At 45.9% G+C, this 18,097-nt stretch overlaps 1 protein-coding gene across 2 annotated transcripts in view; it reads right to left on the bottom strand.

Moving 5' to 3' along the window:
* The window catches only part of ppl (periplakin), a 60,305-nt gene that overhangs the window by 23,659 nt on the left and 18,549 nt on the right, over positions 1 to 18,097 (bottom strand). The window contains exons 2-6 of one of the 2 annotated variants that reach the window (XM_045715828.2): positions 8,405 to 8,504; positions 7,975 to 8,129; positions 3,006 to 3,126; positions 2,789 to 2,914; positions 1,852 to 1,893 (exon numbers count right to left, since the gene is read on the bottom strand). In XM_045715828.2, coding sequence (XP_045571784.1) covers positions 1,852 to 1,893; positions 2,789 to 2,914; positions 3,006 to 3,126; positions 7,975 to 8,129; positions 8,405 to 8,504 — 544 coding nt within the window. Of the gene's footprint in view, positions 1 to 1,851; positions 1,894 to 2,788; positions 2,915 to 3,005; positions 3,127 to 4,137; positions 4,168 to 7,974; positions 8,130 to 8,404; positions 8,505 to 18,097 lie in introns of those variants that run through there. The other variant, XM_045715829.2, reaches the window with a different exon arrangement.

The raw sequence follows: 18,097 nt of genomic DNA, 5'->3' as shown, positions 1-18,097 counted from the left end.
GAGAGATAGTTACTATAAACAGGAACTGGTCTGGGGAGAGAGAGGAGAGATAGTTACTATAGACTGGAACTGGTCTGGGGAGAGATAGTTACTATAGACTGGAACTGGTCTGGGGAGAGAGAGGAGAGATAGTTACTATAGACTGGAACTGGCCTGGGGAGGGAGAGGAGAGATAGTTACTATAGACTGGAACTGGTCTGGGGAGAGATAGTTACTATAGACTGGAACTGGTCTGGGGAGAGAGAGGAGAGATAGTTACTATAGACTGGAACTGGCCTGGGGAGAGAGAGGAGAGATAGTTACTATAGACTGGAACTGGTCTGGGGAGAGATAGTTACTATAGACTGGAACTGGTCTGGGGAGAGAGAGGAGAGATAGTTACTATAGACTGGAACTGGCCTGGGGAGAGAGAGGAGAGATAGTTACTATAGACTGGAACTGGCCTGGGGAGAGATAGTTACTATAGACAGGAACTGGCCTGGGGAGAGATAGTTACTATAGACTGGAACTGGCCTGGGGAGAGATAGTTACTATAGACTGGAACTGGTCTGGGGAGAGAGAGGAGAGATAGTTACTATAGACTGGAACTGGTCTGGGGAGAGAGAGGAGAGATAGTTACTATAGATAGGAACTGGTCTGGGGAGAGATAGTTACTATAGACAGGAACTGGCCTGGGGAGAGATAGTTACTATAGACTGGAACTGGTCTGGGGAGAGAGAGGAGAGATAGTTACTATAGACTGGAACTGGTCTGGGGAGAGATAGTTACTATAGACTGGAACTGGCCTGGAGAGAGAGAGGAGAGATAGTTATTATAGACTGGAACTGGCCTGGGGAGAGATAGTTACTATAGACTGGAACTGGCCTGGGGAGAGATAGTTACTATAGACTGGAACTGGTCTGGGGAGAGATAGTTACTATAGACTGGAACTGGTCTGGGGAGAGAGAGGAGAGATAGTTACTATAGACAGGAACTGGTCTGGGGAGGGAGAGGAGAGATAGTTACTATAGACTGGAACTGGTCTGGGGAGAGAGAGGAGAGATAGTTACTATAGACTGGCACTGGTCTGGGGAGAGATAGTTACTATAGACTGGAACTGGTCTGGGGAGAGATAGTTACTATAGACTGGAACTGGCCTGGGGAGAGATAGTTACTATAGACTGGAACTGGCCTGGAGAGAGAGAGGAGAGATAGTTACTATAGACTGGAACTGGTCTGGGGAGAGAGAGGAGAGATAGTTACTATAGACAGGAACTGGTCTGGAGAGGGAGAGGAGAGATAGTTACTATAGACTGGAACTGGCCTGGGGAGAGATAGTTACTATAGACAGGAACTGGCCTGGGGAGAGATAGTTACTATAGACAGGAACTGGTCTGGGGAGAGAGAGGAGAGATAGTTACTATAGACTGGAACTGGCCTGGGGAGAGATAGTTACTATAGACAGGAACTGGCCTGGGGAGAGATAGTTACTATAGACTGGAACTGGCCTGGGGAGAGATAGTTACTATAGACTGGAACTGGTCTGGGGGGAGAGAGAGGAGAGATAGTTACTATAGACTGGAACTGGCCTGGGGAGGGAGAGGAGAGATAGTTACTATAGACTGGAACTGGCCTGGGGAGGGAGAGGAGAGATAGTTACTATAGACCTACCCACTGGAACTGAGCAGGCATCCCACACTGGTACACATATTGAGGTACACACTCTCTGAACAAAAGAAGGGAAGGAAAGCCAGGGTGTAGGTGGATAAAACATGAACACTTTGTACACACAGACACAGGTACACATAAGCTCTCCTCAAGCTCTCCCTGAGTCCATGCTTCAGATGAAGTCATTATTAAAGTCAATCTTACCAGGAGCTTGTTGTACTTCAGCTGGAGGGCACTGGCAGAGTCCTAGAGAGAGAGAGAGAGAGAGAGAGAGAGAGAGAGAGAGAGAGAGAGAGAGAGAGAGAGAACGAGAGGAGAGAGAGAACGAGAGGAGAGAGAGAACAAGAGAAAACAAGAGGAGAGAGAGAACGAGAGGAGAGAGAGAGAACGAGAGAGAGAGAGAGAGAAAGAGAGAGAGAGAAAGAGAGAGAACGAGAGAGAGCGAGAGAGAACGAGAGAGAGAGAGAGATAGAGAGAGAACGAGAGAGAAGAAAGGAGAGAGCGTGAGAGTGAGGAGAGAGGGAGAGAGCAGAAAGGAGAGAGCGTGAGAGTGAGGGAGAGAGAAGTAAAGAGAATATTACTGCATGGACCTTTCTGTGAGCGCTCCTCCCTTTCAGGCATTTTAAATGATATTGAGCTTGACTGGGGATACAGAAATCCTCACTAACATACGTCATGTCCATGTGGCATTGTACGCATTGAACGACTGGAATTTTAGTGAAACCTCAAAATGTAAAAACAGTCTTTGTTTTTCAAATGCAACAGTTTCTAACTGGAGTGGGCTTGGAGTTGGCCTGAGTGGCTGTTAGTCCTACCGTGTTTTCGCTGTCTGAAATGCCTGGTTATTTAAACAACGTTATTGAAAGTCCCTCTGGAGCAGAGACTCCACTAAAGAACTACATTTGAATGTGATGTGTGAAGGTTTGTTTTGTGAGTAATGAGTCATTGTTGACAATCATTCAGTACAATATATGTCTGTTTATTTCCTCATAACTGGAACTTTCAGAGTGGTTGCTGTTGTCGCTGTCAGGTAAGTGGGCTATAAATAAAGCCATGATTATCTTCCTGGATAGGAGACTAGTAAATGACTGAGTATAAACACAACGAATCAGTTAGTTTCTATGCTGGTTGTTAGTCCTACCTTGTCGTCGCTGGCTGAGATGTGAGGGGCCAGGGCCTCCACCTCACTGTGAAAGATGTTGTGTTCCTCCACCTCGTTCTCTATGGTCGGCAGGTCCTGACCAAAACCCTTGTTGCTCAGGTTGCCCTGGTCGGAAGAAGAAAGAGATTAGGTTTATGTTATTGTGTGTGTAAACTGTGTGTGTGTGTGTGTGTGTGTGCGCGCGTGTTCCCCTCACCTGTTTCTCCTCTATGATCTTGCCCCAGTTGATGCTCGGCAGGCCCTCAGAGCGGGTCAGGTGGTAGATGCGGTCATGGTCCTCTCTCAGCTTCCTCAGTCTCACTCTCAGCTGCTTCATACTGGAGAAGACAACACAGGGTGACGACACAGGGTGACAACACAGGGTGACGACTCAACAGTGGAGTGAGTGAGTGGAGCTCAGGGTTGAGCTAAAGAGGGTATAATATCTATTATAAACTGGGTAGTTCCAGCCCTGAAAGCTGATTGGCTGACAGCCGTGGTATATCAGACTGTATACCACGGGTATGATAAAACATGTATTTTTACTGCTCTAATTACATTGGCAACCAGTTTATAATAGCAATAAGGCACCTCGGGGGTTTGTGGTATATGGCCAATATACCACACCCCCTTGTGCCTTATTGCTTAAGTGCATCAGTGTATTATATCTACTATATAATATAACTCCTGCTCAATCATCTCAGCCTGGCGGTGCTGCAGGTACATATCTACTATATAATATAACTCCTGCTCTATCATCTCAGCCTGGCGGTGCTGCAGGTACATATCTACTATATAATATAACTCCTGCTCTATCATCTCAGCCTGGCGGTGCTGCAGGTACATATCTACTATATAATATAACTCCCGCTCTATCATCTCAGCCTGGCGGTGCTGCAGGTACATATCTACTATATAATATAACTCCTGCTCTATCATCTCAGCCTGGCGGTGCTGCAGGTACATATCTACTATATAATATAACTCCTGCTCTATCATCTCAGCCTGGCGGTGCTGCAGGTACATATCTACTATATAATATAACTCCTGCTCTATCATCTCAGCCTGGCGGTGCTGCAGGTACATATCTACTATATAATATAACTCCCGCTCTATCATCTCAGCCTGGCGGTGCTGCAGGTACATATCTACTATATAATATAACTCCCGCTCTATCATCTCAGCCTGGCGGTGCTGCATGTACATATCTACTATATAATATAACTCCTGCTCTATCATCTCAGCCTGGGGGTGCTGCAGGTACATATCTACTATATAATATAACTCCCGCTCTATCATCTCAGCCTGGCGGTGCTGCAGGTACATATCTACTATATAATATAACTCACTCCTGTTCGATCATCTCAGCCTGGGGGTGCTGCAGGTACAGTAGGTATATCTAGTGTAGTGTATATCTACTAGATAATATAACTCACTCCTGTTCGATCATCTCAGCCTGGGGGTGCTGCTGGTACAGTAGGTATATCTAGTGTAGTGTATATCTACTAGATAATATAACTCACTCCTGTTCTATCATCTCAGCCTGGGGGTGCTGCTGGTACAGTAGGTATATCTAGTGTAGTGTATATCTACTAGATAATATAACTCACTCCTGCTCAATCATCTCAGCCTGGGGGTGCTGCAGGTACAGTAGGTATATCTAGTGTAGTGTATATAACTCACTCCTGTTCGATCATCTCAGCCTGGGGGTGCTGCTGGTACAGTAGGTATATCTAGTGTAGTGTATATCTACTAGATAATATAACTCACTCCTGTTCGATCATCTCAGCCTGGGGGTGCTGCTGGTACAGTAGGTATATCTAGTGTAGTGTATATAACTCACTCCTGTTCGATCATCTCAGCCTGGGGGTGCTGCTGGTACAGTAGGTATATCTAGTGTAGTGTATATAACTCACTCCTGTTCGATCATCTCAGCCTGGGGGTGCTGCAGGTACAGTAGGTATATCTAGTGTAGTGTATATAACTCACTCCTGTTCGATCATCTCAGCCTGGGGGTGCTGCAGGTACAGTAGGTATATCTAGTGTAGTGTATATAACTCACTCCTGTTCGATCATCTCAGCCTGGGGGTGCTGCAGGTACAGTAGGTATATCTAGTGTAGTGTATATAACTCACTCCTGTTCGATCATCTCAGCCTGGGGGTGCTGCTGGTACAGTAGGTATATCTAGTGTAGTGTATATAACTCACTCCTGCTCTATCATCTCAGCCTGGCGGTGCTGCTGGTACAGTAGGTATATCTAGTGTAGTGTATATAACTCACTCCTGTTCGATCATCTCAGCCTGGGGGTGCTGCTGGTACAGTAGGTATATCTAGTGTAGTGTATATCTACTAGATAATATAACTCACTCCTGTTCGATCATCTCAGCCTGGCGGTGCTGCAGGTACAGTAGGTATATCTAGTGTAGTGTATATCTACTAGATAATATAACTCACTCCTGTTCGATCATCTCAGCCTGGGGGTGCTGCAGGTACAGTAGGTATATCTAGTGTAGTGTATATAACTCACTCCTGTTCGATCATCTCAGCCTGGGGGTGCTGCAGGTACAGTAGGTATATCTAGTGTAGTGTATATAACTCACTCCTGTTCGATCATCTCAGCCTGGGGGTGCTGCAGGTACAGTAGGTATATCTAGTGTAGTGTATATAACTCACTCCTGTTCGATCATCTCAGCCTGGGGGTGCTGCTGGTACAGTAGGTATATCTAGTGTAGTGTATATAACTCACTCCTGCTCTATCATCTCAGCCTGGCGGTGCTGCTGGTACAGTAGGTATATCTAGTGTAGTGTATATAACTCACTCCTGTTCGATCATCTCAGCCTGGGGGTGCTGCTGGTACAGTAGGTATATCTAGTGTAGTGTATATCTACTAGATAATATAACTCACTCCTGTTCGATCATCTCAGCCTGGCGGTGCTGCAGGTACAGTAGGTATATCTAGTGTAGTGTATATCTACTAGATAATATAACTCACTCCTGTTCGATCATCTCAGCCTGGGGGTGCTGCAGGTACAGTAGGTATATCTAGTGTAGTGTATATAACTCACTCCTGTTCGATCATCTCAGCCTGGGGATGCTGCAGGTACAGTAGGTATATCTAGTGTAGTGTATATCTACTAGATAATATAACTCACTCCTGTTCGATCATCTCAGCCTGGGGGTGCTGCAGGTACAGTAGGTATATCTAGTGTAGTGTATATCTACTAGATAATATAACTCACTCCTGTTCGATCATCTCAGCCTGGGGGTGCTGCAGGTACAGTAGGTATATCTAGTGTAGTGTATATCTACTAGATAATATAACTCACTCCTGTTCGATCATCTCAGCCTGGGGGTGCTGCAGGTACAGTAGGTATATCTAGTGTAGTGTATATCTACTAGATAATATAACTCACTCCTGTTCGATCATCTCAGCCTGGGGGTGCTGCAGGTACAGTAGGTATATCTAGTGTAGTGTATATCTACTAGATAATATAACTCACTCCTGTTCGATCATCTCAGCCTGGGGGTGCTGCAGGTACAGTAGGTATATCTAGTGTAGTGTATATAACTCACTCCTGTTCGATCATCTCAGCCTGGGGGTGCTGCTGGTACAGTAGGTATATCTAGTGTAGTGTATATCTACTAGATAATATAACTCACTCCTGTTCGATCATCTCAGCCTGGGGGTGCTGCAGGTACAGTAGGTATATCTAGTGTAGTGTATATCTACTAGATAATATAACTCACTCCTGTTCGATCATCTCAGCCTGGGGGTGCTGCAGGTACAGTAGGTATATCTAGTGTAGTGTATATCTACTAGATAATATAACTCACTCCTGTTCGATCATCTCAGCCTGGGGGTGCTGCAGGTACAGTAGGTATATCTAGTGTAGTGTATATCTACTAGATAATATAACTCACTCCTGTTCGATCATCTCAGCCTGGGGGTGCTGCAGGTACAGTAGGTATATCTAGTGTAGTGTATATCTACTAGATAATATAACTCACTCCTGTTCGATCATCTCAGCCTGGGGGTGCTGCAGGTACAGTAGGTATATCTAGTGTAGTGTATATCTACTAGATAATATAACTCACTCCTGTTCGATCATCTCAGCCTGGGGGTGCTGCAGGTACAGTAGGTATATCTAGTGTAGTGTATATCTACTAGATAATATAACTCACTCCTGTTCGATCATCTCAGCCTGGGGGTGCTGCTGGTACAGTAGGTATATCTAGTGTAGTGTATATCTACTAGATAATATAACTCACTCCTGTTCGATCATCTCAGCCTGGGGGTGCTGCAGGTACAGTAGGTATATCTAGTGTAGTGTATATCTACTAGATAATATAACTCACTCCTGTTCGATCATCTCAGCCTGGGGGTGCTGCAGGTACAGTAGGTATATCTAGTGTAGTGTATATCTACTAGATAATATAACTCACTCCTGTTCGATCATCTCAGCCTGGGGGTGCTGCAGGTACAGTAGGTATATCTAGTGTAGTGTATATAACTCACTCCTGTTCGATCATCTCAGCCTGGGGGTGCTGCAGGTACAGTAGGTATATCTAGTGTAGTGTATATCTACTAGATAATATAACTCACTCCTGTTCGATCATCTCAGCCTGGGGGTGCTGCAGGTACAGTAGGTATATCTAGTGTAGTGTATATCTACTAGATAATATAACTCACTCCTGTTCGATCATCTCAGCCTGGGGGTGCTGCAGGTACAGTAGGTATATCTAGTGTAGTGTATATCTACTAGATAATATAACTCACTCCTGTTCGATCATCTCAGCCTGGGGGTGCTGCAGGTACAGTAGGTATATCTAGTGTAGTGTATATCTACTAGATAATATAACTCACTCCTGTTCGATCATCTCAGCCTGGGGGTGCTGCAGGTACAGTAGGTATATCTAGTGTAGTGTATATCTACTAGATAATATAACTCACTCCTGTTCGATCATCTCAGCCTGGGGGTGCTGCAGGTACAGTAGGTATATCTAGTGTAGTGTATATAACTCACTCCTGTTCGATCATCTCAGCCTGGGGGTGCTGCAGGTACAGTAGGTATATCTAGTGTAGTGTATATCTACTAGATAATATAACTCACTCCTGTTCGATCATCTCAGCCTGGGGGTGCTGCAGGTACAGTAGGTATATCTAGTGTAGTGTATATAACTCACTCCTGTTCGATCATCTCAGCCTGGGGGTGCTGCAGGCGTTTTGCGTCGACGGCGTCCTCATCCAGGCCTTGCAGCAGCTCCAGAGAGCTTAGGATGCGCTTGTTGGTGTCGTCCTGGTACAGAGGCTTCTTGCCCTCGTTGATCTTACTCACATCCTGATACAACACAGAGCAGTCAAAGGTTTTCATATGATATTGTCAAAGACATTATGAGCCACACAGTGCCAATTAGGATAATGCAAACAGTCTGTTCTGTGACATTCTATGAAGTTCTGTGTGTTTCTTTGAGGTTCTATGTAGTTCTGAGGTTCTATGCGGTTCTACGCGATTCTACGATGTTATATGATGATCTTTGAGATTCTATCCAGTTCTGTGTGGTTTTATGATGTTCTAAGCGGTTCTATGAGGTTCTGTGTGATGCGGTTCTTTACCTTGTTGAGGTTCTGCTCTGTCTCAAGGATGAGCTTCTCCACCTTGTCAGCATTCTTCTGCAGCTTCTCAATCAGAGCAGACAGCTCAGAGGAGGGTGCCCTGGAAGGAGGAGGTGACAACAGTTACATTTTAGTCATTTAACTTATACAGAGCGACTTACAGTCAATGCATTCAACCGAAGTAGGTCAAAACAACCATATATGACTGTCATTGCAAGTAAAACATTCTTCAAAACGTTCTTCTAGTCCAGGGATGGAAACTCCAGTCCTCAGGGGCCTGATTGGTGTCCCACTTTGGCCCCAGCTAACACACCTGACTCCAATAATCAACTGATCATGATCTTCAGTTTAGAACGTAATTAGTTTAATCAGCTGTGTTTGCTAGGGATGATGGGGAACAGTGTGACCCCCCCATACAGACCATCTGAGGGGAGAAGACACCAGTTAGTTCTACATACAGACCATCTGAGGGGAGAAGACACCAGTTAGTTCTACATACAGACCATCTGAGGGGAGATGACACCAGTTAGTTCTACATACAGACCACCTGAGGGGAGAAGACACCAGTTAGTTCTACATACAGACCACCTGAGGGGAGAAGACACCAGTTAGTTCTACACACAGACCATCTGAGGAGAGAAGACACCAGTTAGTTCTACATACAGACCATCTGAGGGGAGAAGACACCAGTTAGTTCTACATACAGACCATCTGAGGGGAGAAGACACCAGTTAGTTCTACATACAGACCATCTGAGGGGAGAAGACACCAGTTAGTTCTACATACAGACCATCTGAGGGGAGAAGACACCAGTTAGTTCTACATACAGACCATCTGAGGGGAGAAGACACCAGTTAGTTCTACATACAGACCACCTGAGGGGAGATGACACCAGTTAGTTCTACATACAGACCACCTGAGGGGAGAAGACACCAGTTAGTTCTACATACAGACCATCTGAGGGGAGAAGACACCAGTTAGTTCTACATACAGACCACCTGAGGGGAGAAGACACCAGTTAGTTCTACATACAGACCATCTGAGGGGAGAAGACACCAGTTAGTTCTACATACAGACCATCTGAGGGGAGAAGACACCAGTTAGTTCTACATACAGACCACCTGAGGGGAGAAGACACCAGTTAGTTCTACATACAGACCACCTGAGGGGAGAAGACACCAGTTAGTTCTACATACAGACCACCTGAGGGGAGAAGACACCAGTTAGTTCTACATACAGACCACCTGAGGGGAGAAGACACCAGTTAGTTCTACATACAGACCATCTGAGGGGAGAAGACACCAGTTAGTTCTACATACAGACCACCTGAGGGGAGATGACACCAGTTAGTTCTACATACAGACCATCTGAGGGGAGAAGACACCAGTTAGTTCTACATACAGACCACCTGAGGGGAGAAGACACCAGTTAGTTCTACATACAGACCATCTGAGGGGAGAAGACACCAGTTAGTTCTACATACAGACCATCTGAGGGGAGAAGACACCAGTTAGTTCTACATACAGACCACCTGAGGGGAGAAGACACCAGTTAGTTCTACATACAGACCACCTGAGGGGAGATGACACCAGTTAGTTCTACATACAGACCACCTGAGGGGAGAAGACACCAGTTAGTTCTACATACAGACCATCTGAGGGGAGAAGACACCAGTTAGTTCTACATACAGACCATCTGAGGGGAGAAGACACCAGTTAGTTCTACATACAGACCATCTGAGGGGAGAAGACACCAGTTAGTTCTACATACAGACCATCTGAGGGGAGAAGACACCAGTTAGTTCTACATACAGACCATCTGAGGGGAGAAGACACCAGTTAGTTCTACATACAGACCATCTGTGAGTTCTGTTCTAAGTACAGAAAGACCACTGTTAGGTTACAGGGATAGTTCACAGTTGGGTGAACTATGCCTTTAAAAGGAAAGAGTCTGCAGTGACCGTATCTCTCTGAAAACCTTTAGAGACCATCTGTGAGTTCTGTTCCGAGTACAAAATGGACTTGAGCAACAGACATTAAAACTATGTGTCATAATGTGGGCCTACACTAGTAAACAGGACCCTACGTTGATACTTTCCCAAATCGCGGACTGTAGCTTTAAACTTGAACAAAAATGTTAACTTTGACATGCTAACGTTGACTGAGGGATAAATCAACTCTTCAGACTGTTAGAAATGAAAGATGGATCCAGTCAGTAACTAAGCTCCAGTCTTCATCTTAGTAACAGACTCAGTCAGGATTAACACTGCTCTTCAGCAGGGATGCTTAAAATGGTAGCTGTCATTAAGGAGGTAATCAGATGAGTGACTGAATGAAGTGCACTTGCCTTGCCCTCACTTCACTGTCTGCCTGCCGTGTCTGCTAACCCTGAATGAACCTGAAAGCTCCCTGCTGCACATCTCCCATGGTTCAGATAACATGGGCTGCATCTCAATAGTACAGTAGTTTCCTCTCCTTCATCCAATAGACTAATAGCTTCCTCATCTCCTCTCCTTCATCTCACTATACTAATAGCTTCCTCTCCTCGTCTCCTCTCCTTAATCTCAATAGTCTAGTAGCTTCCTCTCCTTCATCTCAATAGTCTAGTAGCTTCCTCTCCTCATCTCCTCTCCTTCATCTCAATAGTCTGAGGGGAGAATCTCAATAGTCTAGAAGCTTCCTCTCCTCATCTCCTCGTCATCTCAATAGGGTAGTAGCTTCCTCTCCTCGTTTCCTCTCCTCCCCTTAATCTCAATAGTCTAGATTCTAGAAGCTTCCTCTCCTCATCTCTTCTCCTTCATCTCAATAGTCTAGAAGCTTCCTCTCCTTGTCTCCTCTCCTTTATCTACACCGATGTGAGAGGCATCCACCATCTTTCTTCCTGTCAGTGATCTTGTGCAGGGTTCCGATCTCAGCGGGTCAGATCCGTACAGATGAAGGGAGACTGTTGACATCTACCCCATGGTAAGAGAAATGTTGCTGATGCTATCAGTAGAGGCGTGTAAATCAGGCCATCGCCATCGCCAGACCAGGACAGGAACACCATTGTCTAATCTGACATACTGTTTGCATAGTGCTGTGGAAAACATTGACATTAAAACACACCTTTGTTCATACTCAGTGTAATTGATTAAATAAAACACATTGGCTCATATAACCTAAAAGTACTGCAGTGGAGGCAACAAGAGACTACAGTATATAGCTTGGGAACTAACTACATGACTATTCCTCACTCATCTTTACCATATTTTCCTTGCCCAACAACAACAGCAACTAGATTACTAAAGCAGAGACAGACTGATACCCTGGATAATATTAGAAGTGTTTCTATAAAAAGCTTTTTGCGTCAGAAAACATGTCTCCAGTCTGTTTACCTGTGAGTTTAAAATGGAACACCTGATCTCTGTTCAGAACACCATGCAGAGAGGAGACATTCCAGAACACCCAGCCCATCACACTAACTACTGATCTCTGTTCAGAACACCATGCAGAGAGGAGACATTCCAGAACACCCAGCCCATCACACTAACTACTGATCTCTGTTCAGAACACCATGCAGAGAGGAGACATTCCAGAACACCCAGCCCATCACACTAACTACTGATCTCTGTTCAGAACACCATGCAGAGAGGAGACATTCCAGAACACCCAGCCCATCACACTAACTACTGATCTCTGTTCAGAACACCATGCAGAGAGGAGACATTCCAGAACACCCAGCCCATCACACTAACTACTGATCTCTGTTCAGAACACCATGCAGAGAGGAGACATTCCAGAACACCCAGCCCATCACACTAACTACTGATCTCTGTTCAGAACACCATGCAGAGAGGAGACATTCCAGAACACCCAGCCCATCACACTAACTACTGATCTCTGTTCAGAACACCATGCAGAGAGGAGACATTCCAGAACACCCAGCCCATCACACTAACTACTGATCTCTGTTCAGAACACCATGCAGAGAGGAGACATTCCAGAACACCCAGCCCATCACACTAACTACTGATCTCTGTTCAGAACACCATGCAGAGAGGAGACATTCCAGAACACCCAGCCCATCACACTAACTACTGATCTCTGTTCAGAACGCCATGCAGAGAGGAGACATTCCAGAACACCCAGCCCATCACACTAACTACTGATCTCTGTTCAGAACGCCATGCAGAGAGGAGACATTCCAGAACACCCAGCCCATCACACTAACTACTGATCTCTGTTCAGAACACCATGCAGAGAGGAGACATTCCAGAACACCCAGCCCATCACACTAACTACTGATCTCTGTTCAGAACACCATGCAGAGAGGAGACATTCCAGAACACCCAGCCCATCACACTAACTACTGATCTCTGTTCAGAACACCATGCAGAGAGGAGACATTCCAGAACTCCCAGCCCATCACACTAACTACTGATCTCTGTTCAGAACACCATGCAGAGAGGAGACATTCCAGAACTCCCAGCCCATCACACTAACTACTGATCTCTGTTCAGAACACCATGCAGAGAGGAGACATTCCAGAACACCCAGCCCATCACACTAACTACTGATCTCTGTTCAGAACACCATGCAGAGAGGAGACATTCCAGAACACCCAGCCCATCACACTAACTACTGATCTCTGTTCAGAACACCATGCAGAGAGGAGACATTCCAGAACACCCAGCCCATCACACTAACTACTGATCTCTGTTCAGAACGCCATGCAGAGAGGAGACATTCCAGAACACCCAGCCCATCACACTAACTACTGATCTCTGTTCAGAACACCATGCAGAGAGGAGACATTCCAGAACTCCCAGCGTTCCTTCTGCGGCACGGTTCTTAGATCATACTGTACATGCAAATAAGCTACTATAAATCATCTTTGCTTTCATACAATACTTCACACACACACACACACACACACACACACACACACACACACACACACACACACACACACACACACACACACACACACACACACACACACACACACACACACACACACACACACACACACACACACACACACACCTCTCTATTGAAGAGAAGACATGATGAAACATGATTGGACTCAACAGCCTACATTCATCTTGTCATTGGAAACAGTATTGTGTGACTCACTCCTCTCTCATGGGAGCCTGCTGTCATTGATGGAGGAGCTGGTGAAGTGCCATCAACCAGTAAACCACATTCTGATGGCACATAAATCAAATCAACGTTTATTTGTCACGTGCGCCGAATACAACAGGTGTAGACCTTACAGTGAAATGTTTACTTACACCAGGCTCTAACCAACAGTGAAATTTCGAAGTAAAAAAAAAAAGGTATTAGGTGAACAATAGATAAGTAAGGAAATAAAAAACAACAATAAACAACAGTGAATAATAACAGTAGTGAGGCTATAAAAGTAGTGAGGCTATTTATAGTAGTGAGGCTATAAAAGTAGCGAGGCTATTTACAGACACCGGTTAGTTGGGCTAATTGAGGTAGTATGTACATGAATGTATAGTTAAAGTGACTATGCATATATGATAAACAGAGTAGCAGCAGCGTAAAAAGGGGTTGGGGGGGGGGGGGGGCACACAGTGCAAATAGTCCGGGTAGCCATTTGATTACCTGTTCAGGAGTCTTATGGCTTGGGGGTAAAAACTGTTGAGAAGCCTTTTTGTCCTAGACTTGGCACTCCAGTACCACTTGCCAATTCCACTCTCCTAGGTCATGATTACACAGTGTTGATCCTGGTTATGATGTCCTCCTGAGGACAGAACTAGTTATAGCACAGTGTTGATCCTGGTTATGATGTCCTCCTGAGGACAGAACTAGTTATAACACAGTGTTGATCCTGGTTATGATGTCCTGCTGAGGACAGAACTAGTTATAACACAGTGTTGATCCTGGTTATGATGTCCTCCTGAGGACAGAACTAGTTAAAACACAGTGTTGATCCTGGTTATGATGTCCTGCTGAGGACAGAACTAGTTATAACACAGTGTTGATCCTGGTTATGATGTCCTTCTGAGGACAGAACTAGTTATAACACAGTGTTGATCCTGGTTATGATGTCCTCCTGAGGACAGAACTAGTTATAACACAGTGTTTATCCTGGTTATGATGTCCTGCTGAGGACAGAACTAGTTATAACACAGTGTTGATCCTGGTTATGATGTCCTGCTGAGGACAGAACTAGTTATAACACAGTGTTGATCCTGGTTATGATGTCCTGCTGAGGACAGAACTAGTTATAACACAGTGTTGATCCTGGTTATGATGTCCTCCTGAGGACAGAACTAGTTATAACACAGTGTTGATCCTGGTTATGATGTCCTCTTGAGGACAGAACTAGTTCTAGCACAGTGTTGATCCTGGTTATGATATCCTCCTGAGGACAGAACTAGTTATAACACAGTGTTGATCCTGGTTATGATGTCCTCTTGAGGACAGAACTAGTTCTAGCACAGTGTTTATCCTGGTTATGATGTCCTCCTGAGGACAGAACTAGTTGTAGAGTATTTTTGTAATCTGTCATCTCCAGAAGGTGCTTCTTCTTCTCCTCCTACAGAACTGGTCCAACAGGTTCCATTCTCCTTTATGTAACAGAGAATGATCTTTAAATCACCTGCAGTATGAAGTGATGAAGTGATGAGTGCATTGAAGAGTAAGAGTTTTATATTTTTGATATTAGAACACCTGTTGTTTATACATATCTATCTATAGTAGTGTCTATTTCTACGTCCCTGAAGCTGGGTATTGGACTGGGGTTCTGATCAAGTCTAAACAATGGTGGGATCTTATTCAGACAGGTTGATTTATCACATACCAGACTTGGGTTCAAATGCTTTTCAAAATACTTGAAACACTTTCAGCGTTTGCTTTCGTCTGCCCGGGGTGCCAGCTGAACAGGGTTGGGTCTCTTGTGACGGTTTCATATTCTATTGGATCCATTGCGCCAGGCAAGCTCAATCAAACCCAGAAAGAAGATATGAAAGGATTTGAACCCAGGGCTGGTATGTGATAAATCAGCGTGTCTGAATAAGATCTCACTGTTGTATGGACTTGAGCAGAAACCCAGTATCCAGCTTCAGGCACATAGAAATAGACAGTACTAGAAAGTAATAGATATGATATATATAGCATTAGTAGACAGGTGTTCTAATATCAGAAATGTACAACTGTTTGCATATGTGACCTTTCAAGGTATTCATAGTTTGATTAAATCATATGTTGAGGTTTATTTTAATTAAATAATAAATTAGAGTCCTTGCCATATCTATTCAAAAGTCAGTGTGATTGCATTGCACACTGTGCAAAGAGTCTGGGTGTTTTCAACCACTGACAAACTGCTGGATTCTTGTGAAACTGGCACTGGCTCCAACTGGGGCAAAATGATATGATGTCCCTGGATCCAACTGGGGCAAAATTATATGATGTCCCTGGATCCAACTGGGGCAAAATTATATGATGTCCCTGGATCCAACTGGGGCAAAATGATATGATGTCCCTGGTTCCAAGTGGGGAAAAATGATATGATGTCCCTGGTTCCAAGTGGGGCAAAATGATATGATGTCCCTGGTTCCAAGTGGGGCAAAATGATATGATGTCCCTGGTTCCAAGTGGGGCAAAATGATATGATGTCCCTGGTTCCAAGTGGGGCAAAATGATATGATGTCCCTGGTTCCAAGTGGGGCAAAATGATATGATGTCGCTGGTTCCAAGTGGGGCAAAATGATATGATGTCCCTGGATCCAAGTGGGGCAAAATTATATGATGTCCCTGGATCCAAGTGGGGCAAAATGATATGATGTCCCTGGATCCAAGTGGGGCAAAATGATATGATGTCCCTGGTTCCAAGTGGGGCAAAATGATATGATGTCGCTGGTTCCAAGTGGGGCAAAATGATATGATGTCCCTGGATCCAAGTGGGGCAAAATGATATGATGTCGCTGGTTCCAAGTGGGGCAAAATGATATGATGTCCCTGGTTCCAAGTGGGGCAAAATGATATGATGTCCCTGGTTCCAAGTGGGGCAAAATGATATGATGTCCCTGGATCCAAGTGGGGCAAAATGATATGATGTCCCTGGATCCAAGTGGGGCAAAATGATATGATGTCGCTGGTTCCAAGTGGGGCTAAATGATATGATGTCCCTGGTTCCAACTGGGGCAAAATGATATGATGTCCCTGGTTCCAACTGGGGCTAAATGATATGATGTCCCTGGTTCCAACTGGGGCAAAATGATATGATGTCCCTGGTTCCAACTGGGGCTAAATGATATGATGTCCCTGGTTCCAACTGGGGCTAAATGATATGATGTCCACAGTTTTTGTAAACTCTTACTTCTGTTGAGTTGATTATTTGACAATGTGATGTTTTGTGCAGAAAGTTGTTCTGTGTCTTGTGTTGTTTCCTGATTGTCAAGAAGGCTAGGAGGTTATACAAATAGATGTTTACAGTCTATAGGGCGAGGGATGGAGGAGTGGTGAGGGATGGAGGAGTGGGGAGGGATGGAGGAGGGATGGATGGATGGAGGAGTGGGGGTGGATGGAGGAGGGATGGAGGAGTGGGGGTGGATGGAGGAGGGATGGAGGAGTGGGGGTGGATGGAGGAGTCTGGGTGTATGGGGAGGGATGGAGGAGGGGTAGAGGATGGAGGAGGGATGGAGGAGTGGGGGTGGATGGAGGAGTCTGGGTGTATGGGGAGGGATGGAGGAGTGGGGGTGGATGGAGGAGGGATGGAGGAGTGAGGGTGGATGGAGGAGGGATGGAAAAGTGGGGGTGGATGGAGGAGTCTGGGTGTATGGGGAGGGATGGAGGAGTGGGGGTGGATGGAGGAGTGGGGTGGATGGAGGAGGGATGGAGGAGTGGGGGTGGATGAAGGAGGGATGGAGGAGTGGGGGTGGATGGAGGAGTCTGGGTGTATGGGGAGGGATGGAGGAGTGGGGGTGGATGGAGGAGGGGTGGAGGATGGAGGAGTGGGGGTGGATGGAGGGGTGGAGGATGGAGGAGTGGGAGTGGGGGTGGATGGAGGAGGGGTGGAGGATGGAGGAGGAGTGGAGGATGGAGGAGTGGGGGTGGATGGAGGAGGGGTGGAGGATGGAGGAGTGGGAGTGGGGGTGGATGGAGGAGGGGTGGAGGATGGAGGAGGAGTGGGAGTGGGGGTGGATGGAGGAGTGGGGGAGGGATGGAGGAGTGGGAGTGGGGGTGGGTGGAGGAGGGATGGAGGAGGGATGGAGGAGTGGGAGTGGGGTTGGATGGAGGAGGGGTGGAGGATGGAGGAGGGATGGAGGAGTGGGGGAGAATGGAGGAAGGATGGAGGATGGAGGAGGGATGGAGGAGTGGGGGTGGGGGTGGATGGAGGATGGAGGAGGGGTGGAGGATGGAGGAGAGGTGGAGGATGGAGGAGGGATGGAGGAGTGGGAGTGGGGGTGGATGGAGGATGGAGGAGGGATGGAGGATGAAGGAGGGGTGGAGGATGGAGGAGGGATGGAGGAGTGGGAGTGGGGGTGGATGGAGGATGGAGGAGGGATGGAGGAGTGGGAGTGGGGGTGGATGGAGGATGGAGGACGGATGTTATTATTGGTCAGTAATTTCTCTCCAACTCACTAATGAGGATGTGGGTGGCTTTCCTTTTCCTGATATATGCTGATGAATAGACTCCTTACTGTCCTGTCCTGAGTGTGTGTCTTACAACATACATTCTCCC

Source organism: Salmo salar, chromosome 03 (genome assembly GCF_965601325.2).
Source record: "Salmo salar chromosome 03, fSalSal1, whole genome shotgun sequence".
In the NCBI taxonomy this organism is placed as follows: Eukaryota; Metazoa; Chordata; class Actinopteri; order Salmoniformes; family Salmonidae; genus Salmo; species Salmo salar.
This window is presented reverse-complemented; position numbering and strand designations above follow the sequence as displayed.